The sequence below is a fragment of the Manis javanica genome, chromosome X (assembly GCF_040802235.1).
Source record: "Manis javanica isolate MJ-LG chromosome X, MJ_LKY, whole genome shotgun sequence".
Lineage (NCBI taxonomy): Eukaryota > Metazoa > Chordata > Mammalia > Pholidota > Manidae > Manis > Manis javanica.
In genome coordinates this window covers 99,051,159-99,074,305 of record NC_133174.1, presented here as the reverse complement: position 1 = coordinate 99,074,305, position 23,147 = coordinate 99,051,159, and the positions used below count along the sequence as shown (strand labels likewise).

Here is a 23,147-nt window from a genome sequence, read left to right as displayed (position 1 = left end):
ATGTATTGACTCTTAACAGTACCTCCTTCCCCACCTCTGGGCAGCTGCCTAACCTAGGCTCCTTCCTGGATGTGTCATTATGGTGCCAGACTGGGAAAAGCCTAGTGCCCCAGCCCCCCAGTATCAGCAGGCTAGCCACAGATAACCCAATATTAGACATGAACAGCCTAGGATACTCAATATTCCATGGTCGGTCTCTTTTGGTTTATAAAGATTCCTGAACTTGAGAGGAGCATTAGAAACATATCCCCAGTCATACAAGACACCTGGAAAGTGACAGTAGCAGCCATAGTAGCCCAGCAAAAATCCTCAGACTCCCTAGTGCAAGTAGTCCTCCAGAATAGGAGAGCCTTAGATGTCTTCACTGCCGAGGCTGGCGCACAGTGCCATACTTCATGATATCTATCATTTGTATGTCAACACCTCAGGTTTAGTAGAAGAGAATCTAAAAAAGATCAAAAGAAATATCCACCTCTTTGACAAGCCTGCCAAAAGGAAAACACAGGCCTCCTGGCTAGGCCAGATCTCAAATCCCTCACAGGGTGGGTGTGACCTTGTCCTTGGAGTAGTGGTATTAGCTCTCATATTTGACCATGCTTACTTAATCTTCCAATCCAATTTGTGTCTTCTCACCTAGAAGCACTCAAACTGCAGATGGTCATGACACAAGGATTCCAACCCATACCCTCAGATGACTACACACCCATCTTCATGGGACCACTTGATAGACACCCCTACAGCCAGCCTGAGTCCCCCTTGCCTCAGCAGATAGCAAGTGACTGAGACCCCTAGATAGGGTACCCTTACTGACCTAATCTCCTCCATCCTGATAGTTAGCAAGCAGAAGGACCCAAAAAGCCCACACTGTCCCTCACAGCAGGAAGTAGCCAGAGCGGTCATCACCCCTCACCCCAATGATTTGGATCCCAACTGCTTAAGGGGGGATTGTTAGGCAGAAAGGTAGACACGAGCAGTTGGAGGGAGAATAAAGGCAGTAAAGCCCACTAAAAGGGGCTCAAAGAGTTAACCTGATAAAACCAGAGAGATGGAAAAGACTCAGAGTTAATTAGTTGAAGTTTCAAGGACTAGGAATTACTTGGAATGTCCACACACTCCCCAGACAAGAAAAAAAAACATATCCAAATGAGATATCTCCAAGCACAGACTCTCCCCAGATAAGAGAAAGTAAAACATCCAAAGACAGGCACAGAATTCATCAGAGCAGCCCCTGTCTTCTTTTTATCAATTAGACCAGGCCTTCAAGGCCAGAGATCGTTAATCAAGGACTTCCCCACCCTGCCAAGACCCCATAAAATAAGCCTCAGAGTAAATTGCCTATGCCTGTCTAACTTTAGGCAGACCCACTCTGCTGTACAGGGTGAAATAAAATTCACTTTACCTTCTTACCTTTGGTTTTGTGTCTCACTTTATCTGATTTCTGGGCATGTTCAAATCGACCTTCTCCCCAACACACTAGAATATGTTAGGAATACTTTTTTCATCTTATTATGTCATCCCAGAAGTGAGAGGAATACTGGGAATATCATGAGTGATCAACAAATGCTTCTTGAATGACCAGGTCAAGCCACTCAAAATTGTAATTTGTATATTGTGCTCAGAAGTTATAGAAAGTCCAACTTGATCCTTCACCCCTCGAAATCCACAGTGGGAGAAACTAATTCTCATTAGCTATCACACTATATGCATTTCCAATATCCCTTAACAACCTAGTTGGTCTGTTACTCTTAAACTTTGTATCTGACCATCTTGCCCCCACAGTGGGCTTCACTGAGACTCTAGGACCAACCCTACTCCTCAACAGCGGAACATAAAGAACCTCATGTCTGCTCTAACCTGGCACATTAAATGCAGCCAGGCTTTCCAAATATCACCCCCCCACAAAACACAGAGAATCTCCACTGTAGATAATAGCCCTATATTTGGATTTTTCACAGGCTGCTCTCCAGTTAAACACTAACCCCCTTATATTCCAAATTCCTGCCTCTTTCATATTTTAATTCTCCTTTTTTGGGTTACATTTCCTATAAGCCCTTGGTCTGACAACCTGTTTCAAGCCACTTCTCTAGCTACTCCCTGTGACTGGCCTGCTTCACTTTACACTGCATGGCTCCTTTAGTCTTGGTGCAACCATGAGTCTGATGAAAGGATGCCCAAGCCCAGCTCTGAGGCATCTCCTAACCCTCCAAGCTCCCCTACAGGCCAGGTATTTTAACAGCAAGTCAGCTCACTTCTGGCCCTATAGGCCGTGACCTTAACCAGTAGGTTCCAGCAATGGAATTTTGTTAATCCTTAATTTCCACATTCTGCCCCCATCCCTGAAACCAAGTGTATCATGTTTTCCTGGGCCTTATACCTTCATTTCTTTGGTCTTCCTGACAGTATCTTGCTCCTGAAACCAAATTCTTCATGACTGGATCTTGATTTGCAGATGCTCTAGATCCTCTCTGTCCAAATCTCTACCTATTATATGATAATTAATTTTCCCCAAGTTATTTAGACAATTCCAGTAACGCATGGCCATCTTCATTTTAATCTTCCCCATTTAAACTGTAGAGAGAGACAAGGACTCATGTATACATATATATATTTATTTAATTCATAATATACCATTTTGGATGGGCTGGGATATTTTAGAGGGATGAGGCTGTGTAATCTACAGATGTTCAGATTTCTGTCACTAGCAGAAATGCTATTGGTCCAGAGCTCCCAATACAAACCAACCTGGGGAAAATATTTGATTAAAAATAGTCCAACAATAGTCTAATAAATATTCTAGCTAACAACAACAACACAGCATATGTCTGAAGCTGGCAGACCAGACTGTAAAAGGCAGTTTTACCTGACCTGATGGCAGTCAACCTGGCCAACCTGTAATACACAGCCAAATGCAGCCCAATGGCTCCAAGGCTGTTAATTGGCTTCACGAATTGAAATAAGTATGGGAATGGTTCTTATCTGTCAGCCTCACATTCTCCAATCTGTAGAGGATAGGGTATCAAAAAGTCCATCCATGGATTGCTCCATCCAGGTAGTCATATATAAATATGTAAACCATGGAAGCTTAGAAAATTCACCTAGTGTATTTTAGTGGAAAAGAACATGTAAGTGGTTCTGCTGCAATCTGAATTTCACTGCATCCAAAGTTACACAATGGAATTCATGATAAAAACACATCCAGATGCAGCTACTCTTACTTACAAGCAGCCAGAACTCCAATGTGGCATTAAAATTTATTTCATATTCTCAAAACAGGTTTAACTTTGTTTTTGATTATTTTTGTGCTTCCTTCAACAAGACAATATAAAAATTGGAAACAAGCATAAATTGCAGACAGCATAATTTGCTAGCAGAAAGGATTATAGGAGAATAGGTAGAGTAGAGCAACAACAGTGAAAACTTATGGAGTCACCTTCTTTAAAGATGTTAAATAGAAATCCTATTACCTTTCTGCAACTGGATTTAGCTAGAGGTAGTCAATGACTTACTTCTCTTAAGGTCCCTGGCATTTCTACAAAAGTCTTAAGTTTACTAAAGTGAGTATCTGATACTCACTACACCACCACTGAATATTTTGCCACCCTGTTGTTTTTTGGAAACCACTTTTCATTATTTGGCTCAGTAACCTCATTGCTTACCCCAAAACACAGTTTTATGTCCAACTTTATTCAGTAGGCTTAACTCTTGAGTGATTTTTGGCTATAACAAAAACTTAAATCCACCTTCAAAGAATGAAGTGTGAAAAGATTGAAAAGTTATTGAAAAGAATGGTGCCACATGCTCCAGACAACTCCCCCCATTTATATGGATGAATCCTGGGACATCTTCAAAATTGTATCAGTACAGCCTAAATGGAGAAGTAACCAACCTTTTTCACCCAGGCAACAGCAAACACCAGTATGGATATCGGAGTACAACAGGGAAACTTGATTATTCATTTGTTCATTCATACATTCATTCAATAAACATTAGCCAGGCAACCACTCTGTTTCACACATGATGCAAGGTGTTAAAAATACAACAAGAAAAGATACAGTCCCTGCCCTCAAGGTATTTATAGTCTAGTAGGGAAAATGATTATTATACATTAAATTTTTATGTGCCTCAAAATTATCTGGGAGCTTGTTACAAATGTAAAATGCCACCTATGTGCCCAGATGTTCTATTGCTTTAGCAAACCCAAACGTCCAAGAGGTGGTTTGAAGACCACACTTTGAAAAACACTGCTCTACAATGTGATCATTGCCAAGTGGGGAAATGTTCATGGTGCCACGGGAGCTCCAACGAGGAGAATACAACCCTGTCTAGGGAGTCAGGGGTTAATCTGGTTGACTGGGGGAGCGGGAAGTAGTCCAGGCTACAGACAAAAGTAAGGTGGGGAAATTAGAGCTTTGTTCCAGGGCACTAAAATCAAAAGGGCACAAAAAAATGAATGGCATGGAAGACCCAAGGACAAGGTAAAAGAGGTTGGACTGGGACGGAGGTGCAGTGTTCTGCACTTACAGCCTTTTCACCCAATTCACTTACTTTAAGAGTATTTCCTACTGTTACTCTGCGCTCCAAAATTATTAATAATGAATCTTTTCCAGGCCCAGAGAATAATTTATGTAAATAGTTGAGCTTGGCTAGAGTGACCACCATGAGGAGGCAAGTGCAAAAGATGAAGCTGGAAAAGCAAACAGGGACCTGAAAAGCCAAACCCTAAGTAATTGGCACCTTCTACTGAATGCTCTGGGAATGTGTGAAAGATGTTATGAAAGGGGGAAATCATTTGTTTTATTTAAGAATTTGGATATAGGTCCTAGAGGAGAGACCAGGGGAATTTAGAAATGAAGGGCATACATTTTAAAGAACTGTTACACTGTATTGAGGCTGGGGCTGGGGCTGGGGAATGGGGGTAATATTTGTTGCACACTTAGTTAAATGCCAGGTGGTGTACTAGGCAGTTTAAAAACATGTGCTACCTTTTTTAATCTTTCTAACAGCCTTGTGAGGTAGGTATTACTTTACAGAAGAAGAAACAGGCTCAGAGAAGTACTTACCCTGGGTCACACCACTAGTAAATGGCAGAGGAACTAGGATTATTTTAGTCCAAAGGCTATGAGTTTTCCATTACAGTAAGCTATTTCCCAGCACTGCTGAATCATACTGAGGTTGCTCACATCCTAATTAGCAGGAAGTACATATAGCTTTTAAAACCGAAAAGCTGACTTTGCCACTAGATACGTAAGGTTTGAGCCTGCCGTCTGTATCTGCATCAGTCTTGCTTTCTATGTTAGGTGAACAAACAATACAAAGCAATTATTTAGAGGGTTTATATAGATATTTTGTCTCTCCTACAGAATAGTAGGCCATTTGACAGCAGGGACTGTATTTCATCAACATGTCAGCAGCAGGGTTGTACCTGGCATCTAGTAATTTGTTGAATGAATTAACGAATGGACATCCACAAAAGTAGTGGAAAGAAGAGGAGGGGAAATTTGGGCATTGTTCCAAGGCTCCAATCTGAGGGCTTGTAATAGCTATCACTTTGCCCAACAGTAATATTTTCACAGCTTCCAAGAAGTAGACTCTTTGAAGTAGACCTAGCTCCAGGAAAGGAGAAACCTCTGGTTTTGACATCCCCAGTCCCTGGAGAGGAGTGGACAAAAGCACAGACCGTAGAGCTTGATTTCCTTCAGTGATGGTGATGAGAACTGCAATGAAGTTGACATCACACGGCATTTGCTATAAAGGGTTGGCTTAGCAGATGAATAGTGTAAACAGCATTGCAAGAGGAATGATTGTTTAACCTGTTTACAAAAACTGTTCTCAGGAATTCTTAAGTACTTCTGAAGTGTTTTATCTGAAAATACATTTATATGCAAATACTTGTATCAGTAATACTTAATTCTTACTGGTTATGTAAATAAAGCAGGTTCCTAAAGAACCTCCATTATGCAACTCATTTTTAGCTTAATTCTAGCAACTGTATTTAATAAAAGTAATAAAACTGTATTTCTTTGAGGTATTCTGCAACAGAATTTTTCACAATTCAGATGACCCTCCTCCATTAGGTAGCATCAATGACACTGTGCTACGCATCATTCTTCTGCCTGGATCAATTTTCCATCCAGTAAGAACATCTCTTGTGCAATCTTGTCCCCTCTCCTAACCCAACCCAGAGCTCTTCCCACCATCTATGTTATTATTGCACGTGTATGCATGTGTGACAGGAAGAAGGAAGGGAGGAGTGGATGGAAGGAAGGGAGAAATACCGGCGGATTGTGCTGTTCCCTTTAAGGGACAAAAATGGATGGTATACTTTATTTTCCCTCCTAGTATATTTCTCAGTCAAATGAGCAAATTAAAAAATTTATTATGTGTATATATAATTTATATAAGATGAATATATATAGTCATCTTATATATATTATATATACACATACATGTTTTCTTTATAATAAATCCTTGATTGTAGGTTTTTATCAAAAGCTACATATAATGTATGATCATTTGACACTTCAAAATTCTACTTGGCTACATTGGCCAGTACTAGAGAGCCTGACACCCCTCTCTTTCTCGGGCTTGCTAGCCCCTTGTTCAGAGCATCTTTCTACATTATTTACCTAGAATTACCCTAATTTCTTCCATTATCATTTATACTCCTAAATCATTGGGAATTTTTAATTCTCCAATTACAAGAGAGGCATTCTTTAAATTTCTTCCCCAATGGCTTAAGTTCTGAGAAACTTGATACATTAATTGAAATACAGGCTTTAATGCACAAAAATTTAATCTATAATATCTAGTTATTTTGGATGCTTCAAATGAACTTTATTTTGTGTCTCATATATTGAACACTAACTGAGGTTAGGGAGGGGAAGAACTGCTGAACTGGAGAGCCAGTGAGTTATATGCTCTCTTGAAAGTTAATGGCAAGCTTTCATCCCAGAAACATAAGGGGATTCTTGAGGCCTGCAGTTACATTCCTGGCGCTCAGGGTAATCAATAAAATCTGGGGCAGGCAAGCCAGACAGGATCATTAGGGATTTGTTCCAGATTGTGAATGTTGGACAAACTGGAAGAATGAAGGTCACATCAAAAGTATGAAGATGGAGAGAATTAGCTGGGTCATAGAAAGACAACATATTGTTGTCATAATCCAGAAGGACACCCAGACGCTTCAACTGTGGGGGCACATCCACCAGCATTTCCTTGTTGTTATGTCTCACGACAAAGTTACTATTGCATCGGGAGAATACCCATGAGGAGGCATTCTTGCCAATCCATTCATTCTTGGGAGCTGATTTATAGGCAATGCCAATTGCATACCTGTGAGACAGTGGAAAGGAGAGAGAAATAAATATTTATTAATGACCTGAGTTGTGCTAGACACTACAAGAAATATATAAGAAATAGAATACATGTTCTTCCTTAAATAGTTTACATGTAGATACATAATGCTGATACCAGTAGAGCTTTACAAAGTTAGCAAGTAGAGTGATGTATTAATTTCCAACTGCTAGTCTAGTATATTTTCCATGATTTTATATGAAAAAAAAGCTGGCAATTTTTTCTAGGAGTGGTTTTCATCACATGCCTTTTAACCTTGATTTAACTGGTACTAGGTCTGTGCTACAGAATGAACTCTCTCAGGAAAGTAACAACAGAGGAGATAAGAAAAATGAAAAGTGGGATCCACTCACCATGTTGAGGAACTCATGACCACTTCCCAGTAGTGGCAGCCACTGTCAATGAATATATTTCCTGCTGCCCCATAGCACCCTGTGCCACTAAACCTCTCTGGAGTATGACTCTTCTTCAAAGAGCTTTCATCCTTCTCCATCTGTAATCCATCATTGGAGATCTTCAACTTCTTGTGAGTCATTTTGGGATCCAGTTTAAAGGGTTGGCCTGAAAAAAGTAGAAAAAAGAAAACACATAAGGAAGTATTTAAGAATTCTATCTTTGTCCTCCAGGTCCATCGCTACCAGGGGAGCCTCACTTATGATGATCATTCTTGGGTCAGTGCAAGTTGGCTGCTGTTTGGATTCTATTAAGGAAGCAAGCCAGAAGCCACCATTTTCAGTAAGAACAAGGTGTCCCCCTTCCATGTTATCAAATTAAATGTGGCTCTCTGGGTCTCATGTTCTCAAATATGTTTTTACTTTGCTTTATTTCAGTGGGTGGTGGGGGATTTGAGTAGCTTTTACGGACAGGAGTATCTCAGGTGAAACAACATGAGAGGAATTGATGGGGTAACTGCTGCTTGGTGGCAGAACAAAAGAAACGGACAATTCAGTAATAGGATGATTTTTTTTCTGCCTTCTTACAATTGGTATGGGAACAACATATACTTGGGCAACTTGGAATGACTGTTGCATCATCAATGATCAGAGAAAACATTATTGTGTAGAATCATTCACAACGGAGAATTGCTTATAACTTTATGACAAAACCAGTAACTAGGAGCCAATTTCTGGGTATGGCGAGAGCTATATTATACAGAATGTGTCTGCAGCAGACACTGTTGTTGAACACAATACCCATTTCCTACTTTTTCTTCCTTACTTTCACTATAGAGGCCAAAAGAGCTAAATATGCAAGTTCCTAGCTAGCCTACCTTGTTTCTAGGGGTGGTTAATAAGATGGAAGCAGAAGTCAGAAAGGGTGGGGGAAGCTTCTGGGGGAAGCTTCTAGAGGTTGCAGTGGCCATGTGACCACGTGGGAATAACCCAAGCACAAAGGGAGAAGCAGCCGGGGTCTTTTACAACATCACAGAACTGCTGCACCAGCTCTGAAACTGCCCCTGAATCACCGACTTCCAAACTTCTTGCTATGTGAGAAAGAGAAAAAAACACCCCATTTGTTTTAGCTACTAACAGATACTCTTTGTTAAGCTAAATTGGTTGGATTTTTGGTCACCTGCAGTCAAAAGCATTCCTAATAGGCATGGCTTCTCTGCACAAGTATTTTACCAGATTACCATAGAGTACTCCTTTATTCAGCTGTCCCCCAGGTGTGGGGGAGGGGTACGTGGAAAAACCCTTCTCTACCATTCTGCCAAGCCACCAGCTTTATGTGTGTCTCTGCATCCATATATCCCCCAAGGGCGCCAACAAACCCCTTGCCCAAAGCACACACTACAACCATGAAGTATCTCTATCCAATATCTCTGAGTTTCTTGTGCTGCCGTGGTGTCTGCTCAGGTGAAGTGTACTCCCTGGCACAGAGGGGGCAGGTGACCTCTCCTTTCAGAATCACTGCAACGTACTGTTTGTTTTCAGCCGGGTCGGTTCACTATTCCGGCTGCCCGCTTGGTTTATGGCTTTAACGATGAAGATGTAGCGCGTCCCGCTCTGGAGTCCATGTACTGTGTAATGGTTCTGTTTAATGTTGGGCACAATCATCCAGCTATCCACTGAATTGTACAGGCCTGTAAAGTGGAGAAAGACAGGGATGTTAACTGGAAGGTCGTAGAGATAGGATGAGAAGCATACTGAAAATTCACTGTAACTCCTCCCTCCAAAAAAAGTAAATTTCATTTTGATTTCTTTTGAGTCCTGGAAGACATAATGAGATGAACCTCCTCTGTTTCTTTTCTCCCATGGCTCTAGGCTTATACCAGTCTCCTCACTTTTGGCAAATGAATGTCAACATTAGTGAAAGTTGGGTCACTTCAATTTTCTGCCAAACAATACAGAACTGTGGGAAACTATATACAAATCACAGAACCATCACTTTTACACAGTTTCTGGATCCTGGATCTTTACCCCAAAGGTCCAAATCCTCTGGGAGCTGAGTCTAGCCTTAAGTGGATGGAGTGCGGTCCTGTGCAGAGCACAGGAACATGGAACCTCAAAGCTGAAAGGCCACCTAATGCCATATTTTCCTCACTGAACAAATGGGAAACTAAGATCAAGAGAAGAAAAGTGACTTGCCCAAGGCCCCAGATTGTTGGTGATAGCACTGAGAGTACAATCCTGGTCTCTAATTCTAGGCCAGTGTTCTCTCCACTACATCACAATTCATAGGGGTGAGCAACAATGCTCCTTTGTCTCTGCAAGGTAGCAAAGCTTTCAGGGCTTATGACTCAACTCCTACCCCATCCTCACCCTTACTTACAAAACTAAGTGGGCTCCAAGGTATAGAAAGCCAAAGAGATAACATGATAACCCACGCAAAATGTCATCTTCTCACTTGACACTACCCATTTTTATCCCTTCCTGGTTCTAATTCCAATACCCATTTGAGGAGGTTGGGTGGTTCAAAAACACATTGTTGGCTGGAACCTTTTTTTCCCTCCCAAGTAGGAAAAGGGATCAGAGATCTAGGGTTCTGCTTTTGAAATTCTTTAGACCATAAACATTGATTTAAACAGAGAAAAAAAAGCACATAATTAAAAACATGTATTTGGCTGTTAGTAAAAGAGAGATTGACATCCTAGTTTGTGGATTATCTATACTTCTCTCTTATTATCTGATTTTCAGGAAGTTCACTGATTTTTAACCACAATTCTACCAGAGGGTGGAAAGGAAAGGAAAGGAAAATGTGTGGCGAATTTAGTCACTTCTATGCAGCTCCAGCAAAGGGCTTACTGAGGTTGAAAACCGAAAATAATAATGGGTGTTTTTGAAAGAGATCTCATGAGGGTCTTATAATTAACTTGGGGGGAGGCTGAAAAAGTCTAAATTAAAACTATAAAAGGAAGCATAATGGAGGGCAACCAGATATGCTATGGAAAAAAGAATAATTGGTGGAGATGCTCAGTGAATCTCATGGAAAGACAATAAGGAGAAGGGCCAGGAACAATGTTTGAAGGCTTAGCTGTCTATGTACCAATGCACAATATGAATCATAAACTGTGCATGAAATTTTAATACAAAGAGGGAAAAATATAATTTTCCAGGTAAACTTCTAACAAAACAAAATAAACTTCACAATGAGGTACTATGCAGCTCTGACAAAGAATGAGGATGATCTCTTTGAACTGATATGAAGTGATTCCCAGGGTATATAGTGTTATTGAAAAAAACAAACTTCAGAAAAGCATATATATAGTATGCTACCTTTTACATATATATATATTTGCTTGGATTACAAAACAACAAAACAACAAGAAAGAAAAACCAGAAAATAATGAACTTGGTTACCTATAGGAGAAGGGGGTAGGGGGTGGGATTAAAAGGATATGGCAGAGAATGACACTTTTCTGAACATACCTTTTTTGTACAGTTTTGCATTTGGAAACATGTTTTATGAGTATGCTGTTTTACAAATACAAAAATTAAAATGAATGAGAAGAGTGGGGACCAAAACTGAAGGAAACTGAAATAAATGGACCCAACTACATTTCAAATGAACACCACTACACAAAAGGGATGAGGGCAGAAGGAGAACTGAAAACAAATCTGAACTATTGTGTGGTTTTGTAGTAGTATATAGGCAAAGCAATTCTGAAACTATTTTAGATATGTTATGGGAATGAGCAAATGAATATATATGTTGATGATGTTGGGAGCCAGGGTTCTCATTGTGGAACTAAGAACATACAAATACAGAAAGGCAAGAAAGAACCTGTAAGGATGGACTGGAATTGGACGCATTGGTATGATTTCATGATTTCTCATATATATGTGTGTGTGTGTGTGTGCACATATGTGCACGTTAAGAATGTGTGCATGTATATTATGTGTGTGCATATGTATGTGTACGTGGGTATATGTGTGTATTCCTAGTAGCCAGGTTTTGGTCTCTAATACCATTCTTCCACGAAAAGGAACTGGGGTTTCTTGGAATAATGACTGGTTTCAAGGCTGGCACAGGATAAGGTCAAAAATGGGCCAAGAATCTTTTGTTATGCTGGAAAGTAAGGAAGTGCTAGAAAAAAATGGGAGAATATAAGGACCCAGGAATCAGTTTAAAATGATTTTACTGGTTAAATCTGGGCAATTGGGGCACCAAAATGAGTAAGAGCAGTAAAGAATTATAAACCACTGAAGAAAATTCAAGTCCATACTAAAAAGTAGATGAATGAATAAAAGGAGGGTGGAGCTTTTGCTTATAGTAGAATGCAGAGTGTCAACCTGTAAATGTGGGAGGGAATGCTCAGTTGGAAAATCATCATTTTGCAATCATCCGAGTAAAGATTGGATCAGGCAAGAATTATTGACTGATGCTGAAACAGGAGTGGAGATGGGATTGGTTCGATGAGAAAGTAGGATATTTTCATGGTCTTAAAGTATCACCACACATATTGCTTATTAATTGCAAAAGAAAAATAGTGACTCCAGGTTGAAAAGATCAGGCAACACCTTTGACCAGATGATCAAAATTAGCATCACCAATGAAGGGCAAGTGGACATTGGATGCCTTATGTAGTATTCTAGCCATGAACGCATAATCTGAATACAATTGTGAGGAAATACCAGACAAGCCCCAAATAACGAGAAGTATAATAGAGAAATAAAAGGGCATTTACAAAAATATCAATGTCATTAAAGACAAAGAAAGGCTGAGGAAATGTTTCTGATTAAAGGAGGCTAGAGATATGACAATTAAATGCAATACCTGATCCTTGACTATAAAGGAGAATATTGGATCCTTTATATGTTATAAAGGATATTATTAGGTCAACTGTCAAAACTGAAGTATGAATGGTGGATTAGATAAAATATTTCATCAACATTAAATATCTTAAAATTGATAATGATACTAAAGTTATCCTTATTCTTGGGAAACATATACTGGACAATTTGGGGGTAAAAGGCCATAATGTATTCAATTTACTCTCAAGTGATTCAGAGAAAAATTGAGAGGATACTAACAAATGATCAAGGAGATGGGCAAAATATTAATGATATGTAAATCTGGGTAAGAGTATATGGGTGTTCCTTGTACTAGTCTCACAAAGTTTCTGTAATTTTGAAGTCATTTCTAAAATTTAAAAATATGATCCCCTGGGTATCACCAAGACTTGGTGAGATGGGATTTATGACTGAATTATGGTAATGGAAATATACACTTTGCTCAAAATGGAAAGACCACAATATTGAAATCTCTGAACCTGAGTGTAAATGTGTGGTAGGGAGCATTTGCAAGAGCATGAAAAGAGGTGGGGGGGAATAAAAATTATATCTTTATGTCAGTATGTTATAGACTGCTTGGCCTGCCAGAGGTTATAGCCAGTGCTTTCATAATGCAAAACACAAAATTGAAACAGAGAAATGATATATGGTAATGGGGCAGACAATTATCCAAACATCTGTTGGAATTCTCATTCAGCTAACATCACCATCTGAAACATTAATGGCTTGTGGCCATTTTGAATCTTAGAAGAAGTAGGGAGGAAATTAAAAATGAAGGAAGGAAATAAAAATAAATAAATAAGGGGAATTACTTCTCCAGACAAAATTCTAACCAGAAGGAAGAAATTTCCAGTTGGAGAAAATGTGGAGTTTGACTATTTAAAGGTTCTTCATATAACAGGTATCATGCAGTTTTTATCCTTCTGTGTCTGGCTTATTTCACTTGCATAATGCCCTCCAGGTTCATCCATGTTGTCCCAAATGGCAGAATTTTCTTTTTTAAGGATGAATAACATTCCGTTGCATGTATATACCACATTTTCTTTATCCAATTCATCTGTTGATAGATGACTTTTTGTATGTCAATTATACCTCAGTAAAATGGTTTAAAAAAGAGAATATGTGGAAAACCTCAAGGGAAAGTAGCTCTTGGAACTGAGGTTTAGTCAACAGTGGCAGAACAGTGTGGCAGGCCAGACTGACAGGTAGGACTGAGACCTTGAATCTTCATGAGTATTTATTCCTAGTTTCATCTTATCTGCCCATTGCCATCTGAAATCCTGCTTCAGCACTTTGCCCTTATCCCTGTCCTATTGCATTTTTCTATCAATGATCAGAAGAAGACATAGAAAGCAGGCTGGGAGGGAAAGTAGGTGTATTGGAGGGCAGAAACTGGATCCAAAAGGATTTTGGCAGTCTGGATTGAGGAGTCAAAGCTAACCAGATAAAACATAATAGGAATGAATTCAACTCATTATATTTCCACTTAGATAATCAATCATACAGGAATAAGATTTGAAATACCTAGAGATTTCAGCTGACAGTATGCTCAGTCAACACTCAGTAGTCAATGTAGCTACTGGAAAAAAAGGTACAGGTCAGGGGAGCATCAGGTAATGTACAAGAAAAATAATCCAGCTATTCTTTGCAATGGTCAGACCACTTTTGGAGTATTGTATTCACTTTTTGGACAGCATCTTTTAGAAATAATTTTGACAAACCAGAGTGTGTCCATAAAAAGGATACCAGGATGGTAAAGGGTCTGAAACCATACCACATGAGGAGCAATTCAAAGAACTGAGGACATGTAGCCTGGAAAAAAGAAAGTTTAGAAGGGACATGAGCGCTAACTAATATTATTTGAAGAACTTGCATGTGGAAGATGGATTAGGATCGTCAGTGAGGCACAAAAGGGCAGGTCTAGGGCTAATTGGCAGCTGTGGTTTAATTCAAGGAACATTAAGCTTAAAATCTTACAGGCCTAGGGTCAAATCTATGCTATCAGTTTGTAGCTTTGTGACCTTGGGCAACTCATTTAACTTGAGCCTCAGCTTCTTTATCTATAAAATAGAATCACTATCATCTATTTCATAAGGCTAAATAAGAACTAATGAGGACTAAATCAGGCAATGTATGTGAAATCATTTGGAAATGGAAAAGCATAATACACATGTGAATTATTATTGTCATTATTTACTTGGAGGAAGAGTTAGGCCTTTTATAAGGAAGCACTGACAATTATTTATAGCTGAACAGCAACTGAATGGGCCATTTTGTTAGAAGTGAGCTACCCGTCACTGGAATTTTTCAAGCAAAGACAGGATGATCAGCTACTGGGAGTCTGGTAGAAGGGAAGAAGATTAGACTAGATGACTTCTAGGGTTCCTTCTAATTCTAAGATGCTATGATTCTATTGTTATTAGGAATTATCCGATCAGCTTTTCTTTACAAAGGACTATACATCCTTGAAAATAGAGGTGAAGCTTTTAGATCTTTGTCACTTCTTGGATTTATGCTCAACTCCCAGGAGACCACTGTTCTCCCCATATCAGGAAAGAGAAGCACAGTTGCTGGTTCTGAGACTTTCCAGAGCAAGACAGACAGACAAGTGCCGAAAGGCACATTGGGGGATGCTTAGAATTTATGACTTCATAACCAGAAGAAACACCCAGGAACTCAGCTACACCCAGGAACACAGATGGCTTAAGTTGGAGCTGCATGAGGCAAGTGTTTCTTAAGAGTTTGACCCCAAATGTCTTCTCACCTCCCTAACCCCACCATTACAGCTCAGAAATGTCACAATAGGAAAAGGAAGCCTATCAGGAGAGTCTTGTTGGAAAAACTTCTCCCACGCGGGCCTGTGAAGTCAGACACAGGAGCACAAACATGAAGGTAAAAGAATATTCTAATTTGCAGCTACACAGATGCAACCTTATGGTAGGAGTCAGTTCCAGTTTTGAATCCAGCTTTAATTCTCTTTTCATTTCCATTTTTCCCCAGTGCACTGAGGGAAACTTGCAACTTGATCCCTCTTGTCTGGCAATGGACGAGTTAAGTTCTCCTTTGCTTTGTCTCCTTCCAAATTCATCAGAAGGTGAAACCATAACACGTGAGCAAAACAACGGTTTTTGAACATCTTTCGTTTTGTGGCCCATCAACACATTTTTATATTTGGTGTAATTCTTGAAGGAAAGGGACAGGGGTAAAGGGAAGAGCAACAGAGGCAGGAGGCTTGTCACTATTCACTGATACAAATAGGTACAGTAAAGGAAGTAGTAGTCTTTGAACATAATGTATTTTACCATGATAATGAAGTGGAAAAAGAATCAAGACCAGAGATGTTCACACACATAGAATTAGCAGTGATGGTGGCTTACCTATCCAGGAAAGAATTTTGTTCTGTGTTCTGACTTGAAAGAGTGGAGTGACATGGATTAACTGAGGAAAGGCTAAGGATTACATAAACCAATGGGAGTGGCCCCAGTGATTGCCCAGCAAGGAAATACACAACATGGTTGTCACCCATCAGTAAGGTTTTTGCAATGCTCTGGGGGAGCTTACACTGTCTAGGAAACACTATACTAAACAACCTAACATGTCTTACAACACTTGCCTCGTGGCGCCCCGGCCAATCTTGAGCAGCTTACTGCTTCCTTACATTTCCTTATCTCTGGCCACAGGCCCCAACTACACCATGACTTACTGATGAAGTTAGCCTGGCCAGTGAATATGGTGTACTGAAGCTCATAGGAGCTGATGCTGAACTCATCATCCGAGATCCAGTGGACTGTAATGGTGTCATGGGAAGCAGTACAGAGTTCCTCTCGGATAGATGGTGGATTTGGGGCTGTAAGGAAAAGTGGAAAAGAAGGTAAGGAAGGCACATTCTCTGTGCTGGAATTTTACAACCATTACTCTTGCTGCCCAACCCAACATCTTGTGGCGCCAAGGTCTTCTTAATAGGAAGCTTCAGATGGCACATGCCATACAACCTGAAGCAAAGTACTGAGACCTCAAGTTCCCTAAAACCACTTTTGCTTCAACAATAAAGATATTTTAGGCAAAGATACAAGCCTAAGTTCCTGAGATGACTGCCCAATTGTCTACTTTGCCTGTACAAACACATATGTAGATCTGAGAGCAAAACAGTCACATGGTTTCCTTATTACACGACCTTCATTCAACCCATTTCTTTTATTTCAAAATTAAGTTTTGTTATATATTTTTGACAGTATAGCCAAGTGAAAATAAATATGAGTTCCCTCATCTGTAAAATGATGACAATTGCCCTACAGATTTGTTGTAAGGATTCATGATATAAAAATTAGTATACAGTATCTTGCATAAAGTAGATGTTTAATAAATGACAGCTATCTTAATATACTAACAAAAATAACTACAAGCACAAAGTTATTGTGTGTATGTATTTTTCTCATGAAATGATCATCTAATAATTCTGAAGGCAGCCAGCATTTTTAAAACACTAATTGCATCTTTCATCTTCTAAAATTGTCTGCAAGCCAGATATTTCTTACACTTCTCATCCTAGTCAGCTAATTCCTGTTTCCTTAAAACAGAGCGGTGCATGTACCCATGTGGGACATTCTTTAATACTCCATAATTGCCACCTAACTTGTACCCCCATAACAAGCTACAATATATTACCGACAGGCTCATCAAGAAATCTATCTGCAACTTCTTGTTTTTTCCCTTTAAGTATGGATGGTGTACCCATTATGTCCCCAGAAATATCTGACAAATGACCTTTCTTTTCTGTTATAAAAACTAAATATATTTATCTAAAAAGATACATGTATTGTTTTAAAGGTTATAAAAGTGTTTTCATTAGAAATATTGTCCTTTCCAGATTATCTTAAAGTAAAAGCACACCAAAAGGAAAGGATTAGAATGGAAAGGAAAGCGCAGTGTTTTCACACCTGTTAAATAATCTAGCCCCTCCAACAGTTTCTTTTCTCTGGAAAAATCTAAAGCAAAGTTTTCGAAGGCATCATTAAAATTGATGTCTGGAATAAGAACTTGAGAAGATGCAGTTGCCATAGCGACCCTGGAAAAGAGAAAAAGTACATCAATGTATATCAAAATTGGTTTGCAACCTTTATCTAGTATATGATTTCTGGTTTAATAAGGTGAAAATAAATGATTTGTAGGGCTTGATTCATTGAGTGAAAAATATCATATCTGTGCTTTTCCAATGGAAACCATCCAAATTTTAATCATCAGGAGCCAGTTAAGGGTTATAGCATATTTATTCACATATGTTCACCCCTCAAACATACTCCTGCAGCCTGTCTTAATTTTGAGAAATAAATACAGGATTTTTTCCCCTCTGCATCATTTTCCATCTGGCAGGCAGCATCAAAACTAGACCTCCCAAGGCTTGGTAAGAGCAGTTTGAGAAATTCTTTTCTCTCCCTTTGTTTTTTTATGCTAATCAACAAGCCAGCAAGCTGGAGCTAAGTTAAAGCCTTCCCCTAAACACTATACTTTATTTGATCTTTTGTAACATTTACAATTAATTTTATTTTTCTCTAATTGTGTAATACTATACTAGTTTTATTTCCCCAACTAATTCTAAGCATCTCAAAAGCAGTGTTCATATTATGTAACTCTTACACCGTCTATGGTCCCTAACATGGTGTTGGACACACAGTGAACAAATAATTGTTGAATGACTAACTGAATGGCTAACAACAACAGTAATATAACTGCTAACATTTATTGAGCTTTTAGTATATAGAGGACACCATGCATGCACTTTATATACATTATCTAATTTTACTCTTTACCATAACCCTGTGTAGTAAATGTTATTTCCATTTTGTAAATGAGAAAGTTGACATATAGAAAGGTTAAGTAATTTGCCCAAGGTCACACAACCAGTACGGGTCAGAAAAAAAAAAGAAATACAACCGAACCTATGTTCATTGGATTCAAAACTCTATACCCTTAACCATTTAGACAGTCCCTTTTAAAAAAAATTAAGGTATATTTTCACATACTTTGGCAATTCTTAACCATGGTTACACATCAAGATGATCTCAGGAAATTCTCACTAAAACATACATGCTTAGGCCCTGTGCCAGACCTTCTGAATCAGAGCCAATGAACATCTTTGAGCATGCAAATGATAAGAGTGGAAAGAAAGGTTAACTTGGCAACAAGATGCAGGTTAGAATGGAGGGATGAGGCACTGAATGTAGGAAGACTAGAGAGGAAATTATAGTATACTAGTTGTAAGGGGATAAGGAGTACAACAAATGTATATCCTCATGCATGAATACCCTGCTACATATCTGCCAATAATAGCTCTTGGCTGTTGCTGACAATATGTTGACAAAGATATTTCAGAACTAAACTGCAAGCCAGGATAAAAAAGTGAAAGACTAACTCAGTACAATTTAAGTTCTCACACTGAATAGCCCAATCTCCAGAATTTGATGAGTAAGAGGGTAATAACCTCTTTAGGGCAAGGGTTAAGGCAGAAAATTGGTTCAGGAAACTTCTTCCTGACTTCTCCAATCTCTTCTTTCCATCCTTCTGACCATCCATCCATCCAACCATCCATCCATCCATCCATCCATCCATCCATCCATCTATCCATCCATCCATCCATCCATCCATCCATCCATCCATCCATCCATCCATCCAATACTTACTGAGAACAGCTAATGCGCTAGGCACTAGAGATACACAGGCAGAACAAGTTAGTTGTGGTCATTACCCTCACAAAGCTCACAGATCATGGAAGAGAAAAACATTGTATAGACAGTAGAAGTGGTGCTACAAAATGGAGCATAGACAAGAGCCACCCGGCAGGCACTTGGATGCTACAGGAAATCTCCCTGAAGCAAGTTCGTTTTAAGCAATGACCTACACAGTGAGTAGGAGCTAGCTAAGCAAAGACTATGTGGATGTTCTCTTTGTCTGAATCCTGGAGCATTGGCAAAGTCATGCAGGGTCTTGTAGGCCATGTTATAAACTTTGCACTTTATCCTAAGAACAATAGGAGCTGCTGAAGCGTTTTAGGCAGAGGAGTAATATGCCCAAATTTATGTTTCAAGAAAAATACTCTGGCTGTAATGGATGGACTAGAAGGGGTCAAAATTGGAGGCACATCAGATTTCAAGATGTCTAGAAATGAGCAGAAAGTAAAGTGACAGTAGTATAGACAATAAAACAAAGTTAATTCACAAAACATAAAAACAAATAGCCAAAAAATATATTAAGAAGACCAATAACATGAGAATCAAATAAATGTAAATTAAAAGGAGATAGCATTTAAGATTATAAATAATGACAGTATAGGAGCTTTATATGCCTATATTAAATAATGCCTACATATTTTTATTAGGACGGAAATTGACAAATTTTAGAGGTCAATTTAGCATTAAATATCAAACTAGTTTAAAATGTAAATATTCTTTGACACCACAGTTCTGCTTCATAAGTTTTTTACTAAGGAAATTAACTGAGATGTATGCAAAGATACAACCACAAGAGCACTGAACATACCATATGTAACCTAATTATTCAACCATGGGGACTGAGCTAAGTAATGTGTTATACATCCAAAGATGAGGTACATGAGGCCACTGAGAATCAGATTATACAATAATATCCAATGACAGGGAAAAGTTCATAATATATCGTTAAGCCTTGGTCCTTAATATACTATAATGAATAATGGTAAGGAAGAATTTCGGACTCTATGAGAGACCAGTAAGGAAGCTATTTAGGTTGGGTTGCTGATTCTCAAGCCATACCTCATAGATAGCCATCTATTCCACCTACCCCATAGGCTATACCTAATCCTACAGAAAGAAGATTTAGATAGAGAGTTGGGAATCATCAACATCTAGATGATATTTGAAGCCCTAGGAGCTGTAAATTTGCAACAGGGAGAATGTGTATTAAGAGAACAGAATAGCCTGAAACAGAATGACAAAGAGCAATAGCATCAAAGGAGTAGATCAAGGAAACGTTGCTCACAAAGGCAAAAGAAATTAGATACGTAGGAAGAAAACCAGGAACATTCATGGAAGTTAAGGGCAGAGAAATTTTAAGTACAAATGGTTAGTAGGGAAAAATGCTGTTGAGAGATCAAGTATAATGGAACAGTAAGATAAAACAACGGAATTTCTATTATATTTAGCGACAAGGTATTCATTTGATGACCTTGGGAAGAACATTTTCAATAGTGTGGTAGTGGCAGAAGACATTTCATAGAGTTGAAGAATGAGTGGGGATGATTAAATACAGTGGTTCAAATATATATTTTATATCTGCTCTCTTGAAATACCAGTGAAATGACAATCAAAGAATAAAATGCCATAAACCCACAAAGACAAAGAGAGTGGAAAAAGAGATGCCAGTAAATAAGAGTTGTCAACAAATATTTGGAAGCTAAAAAGGGATGGATGAGTGGTAACCAACAACAGACCGGAGAAAGCTGGATCAGGAAGCCAACATCATGCTGATTTAGTGCCACAGTAAGGTTGAAAATTTGCATGAGGAACAGCTAGACCCCAGATCCACTCACCCAGAGACTACCCCTCCCTCATCTTGGCAAGAGAAATAAGGTTTATTTCCTATAGAGCTTTGACGCTATACTAAAACCAGTCTTAAATCCCTCAGCTCCCTTTCCCTGCTTGGCTCCCAGAATGGCGGCAGCCAAGCTTATACCCTCCATCCCTCACCAGAAGTGGGAAATTAGTGGGTTCCTTCGAGGGGAGACTGACTCAAAAGAAAACACCTACAGAACTGACACTTGGGGGTCAATAAAAGTCTGGCATTATGCCTTACACTCTGATGGCAAAGTTTCCCAAACAACAAACTGTGTTCATATCCCTGCAGATTTCCAGTCACCTTTTAGTGCTTAAATTCAAACAGGCAGCCAAAAGCTTACCAGACACTTGGGGAGAGCAGAAACTAAAACTAACAGAAAAGGAACTTGGAGGAAAACAAAACAATACAGAGTCTGGAAGAAAACTTTTTAAATGATCATTAATAGCTTCAGCAAGACAAACATATAGTTTGTATCCACAAAGCAAAGATAGAATGCTTAAAATGAAACAAAGATCATGAAAAATTAAGGAAACCTTAGATAATAGAACAAAGTCATAGAAAATAGGAAACAAAAGATTTAAAAACTAGGCTGTCAGACATCTGACTAATTAGAATCCCTTAAAGAGAAAAGAGAATATAAAAGGGAGGAAATTATTAGCAAATACAAGAAAATGTCCCAGAACTAAAAGTCACTAGTCTTTTGATTAGAAATGCCCACTTAGTGACCAACAAGAGTGAAGGATAAAAGACCCACATCAAGGCATACCTTGGTTCAGAAAATCCAGAATAAAGATAGACCTTAAAAGCTTCAGATTTTAAAATACAGGTCATATTCAAAAGATCAGTAATCAAAATAGCAGTGGACTTCTCAACACAACACTAGAAGTTAGGAGACTATAGAGCCATTCCTTCAAAAATTATAAGGGTAATTTATTTCCAACCTACCAAATGTGAAAATACATTTTAAATATTTTTAAAGCAAAGTGGTTTCAAAAATTTACTTCCCATGTACTGTTTCTCAGGAAGCTATGGGAAAAATTTATTCCAACAAAATTGAGTGCAAAATGGTACATGAAGGTGAAATCAGGCAGGGCCTGGTAGAGTCCCTAATTAAGAACACAATGCTGAGAGTCCAGAGGGAATAGTTGGTTGGAGTTCACAGTGCAGAGTACCAGAGAAGAGAAAGCTGCACAGAGAGAATTATGGAGGCCTTCAGAGGGTTCCCCTCTAGCTTTCAACAAAATACTGAGCAACATATATATATATATAAGGAAAGTGCCCAATGCCAGGGAAAGAGCCACAAAAAAAGATTAAAGGCAACAATCCCTGGTGCTCAGGCAGGGCCAGGAATAGTGTCTATTCCCACCAGACAAACTTGAAAGTCTGACAGAGTACTTAGTAGAGTATTCAGAAGGGTCTTGCCTCAGTAGTCGGGAAAGATTTCCCCTAACACTGCTCTGATCCCACCTACCAAATCTTAAAAGTAGGATCTGGAAGGATTAACCTATTTCCAAGTAACATAACTGTGTCCCAGAACAAAGCTTATGAATATTTAGGAATACAAAAATATACAGCATCCAATAAGATAAAATTTACAATGTCTGGCATCTTATAAAAAATTACCAGGTATGCAAAGAAGCAAGAAAATACAACCCATAATGAGGAGATAAAGTAACCAGTTGAAACCAATCCAGAACTGATACAGATATTAGAATTAGACCTTAAAACAGTTATTAGAACTGCATTCCACATGTTCAAAAAGCTAGAGGAAGGTCTAAATATGTTAAGTAGAGATATGGAGCTAAAGTCTTCAATGAATGAGAGGGAGCTATAAGGAGGTCAAATCTGGCCTAATGATCCCCAGGAGCCCCTTGATGACTATGCTGAACAAAGTTTCACTTTAGACCTCAAAGTTTTTGCAAATGGCATATAAACAGGCTTCTAAGGATCCACAAGTTCTCTGAAATCATATGT

General features: G+C 38.9%; 1 protein-coding gene across 5 annotated transcripts in view; it reads right to left on the bottom strand.

Annotated features, from left to right (window-relative positions):
* Positions 1-2,595: 2,595 nt before the first annotated feature.
* Positions 2,596-23,147, bottom strand: part of MID2 (midline 2) — an 82,479-nt gene continuing 61,927 nt past the window's right edge. For 4 of the 5 annotated variants that reach the window (XM_017657243.3, XM_036991408.2, XM_036991406.2 and 1 more), the window contains exons 6-10: positions 17,525-17,652; positions 16,201-16,434; positions 9,275-9,436; positions 7,707-7,914; positions 2,596-7,332 (exon numbers count right to left, since the gene is read on the bottom strand). In XM_017657243.3, the coding sequence (XP_017512732.1) occupies positions 6,930-7,332; positions 7,707-7,914; positions 9,275-9,436; positions 16,201-16,434; positions 17,525-17,652 (1,135 nt within the window). In that variant the 3' untranslated portion in view covers positions 2,596-6,929. The remainder of the gene's footprint in view (positions 7,333-7,706; positions 7,915-9,274; positions 9,437-16,200; positions 16,435-17,524; positions 17,653-23,147) is intronic. The other variant, XM_017657242.3, reaches the window with a different exon arrangement.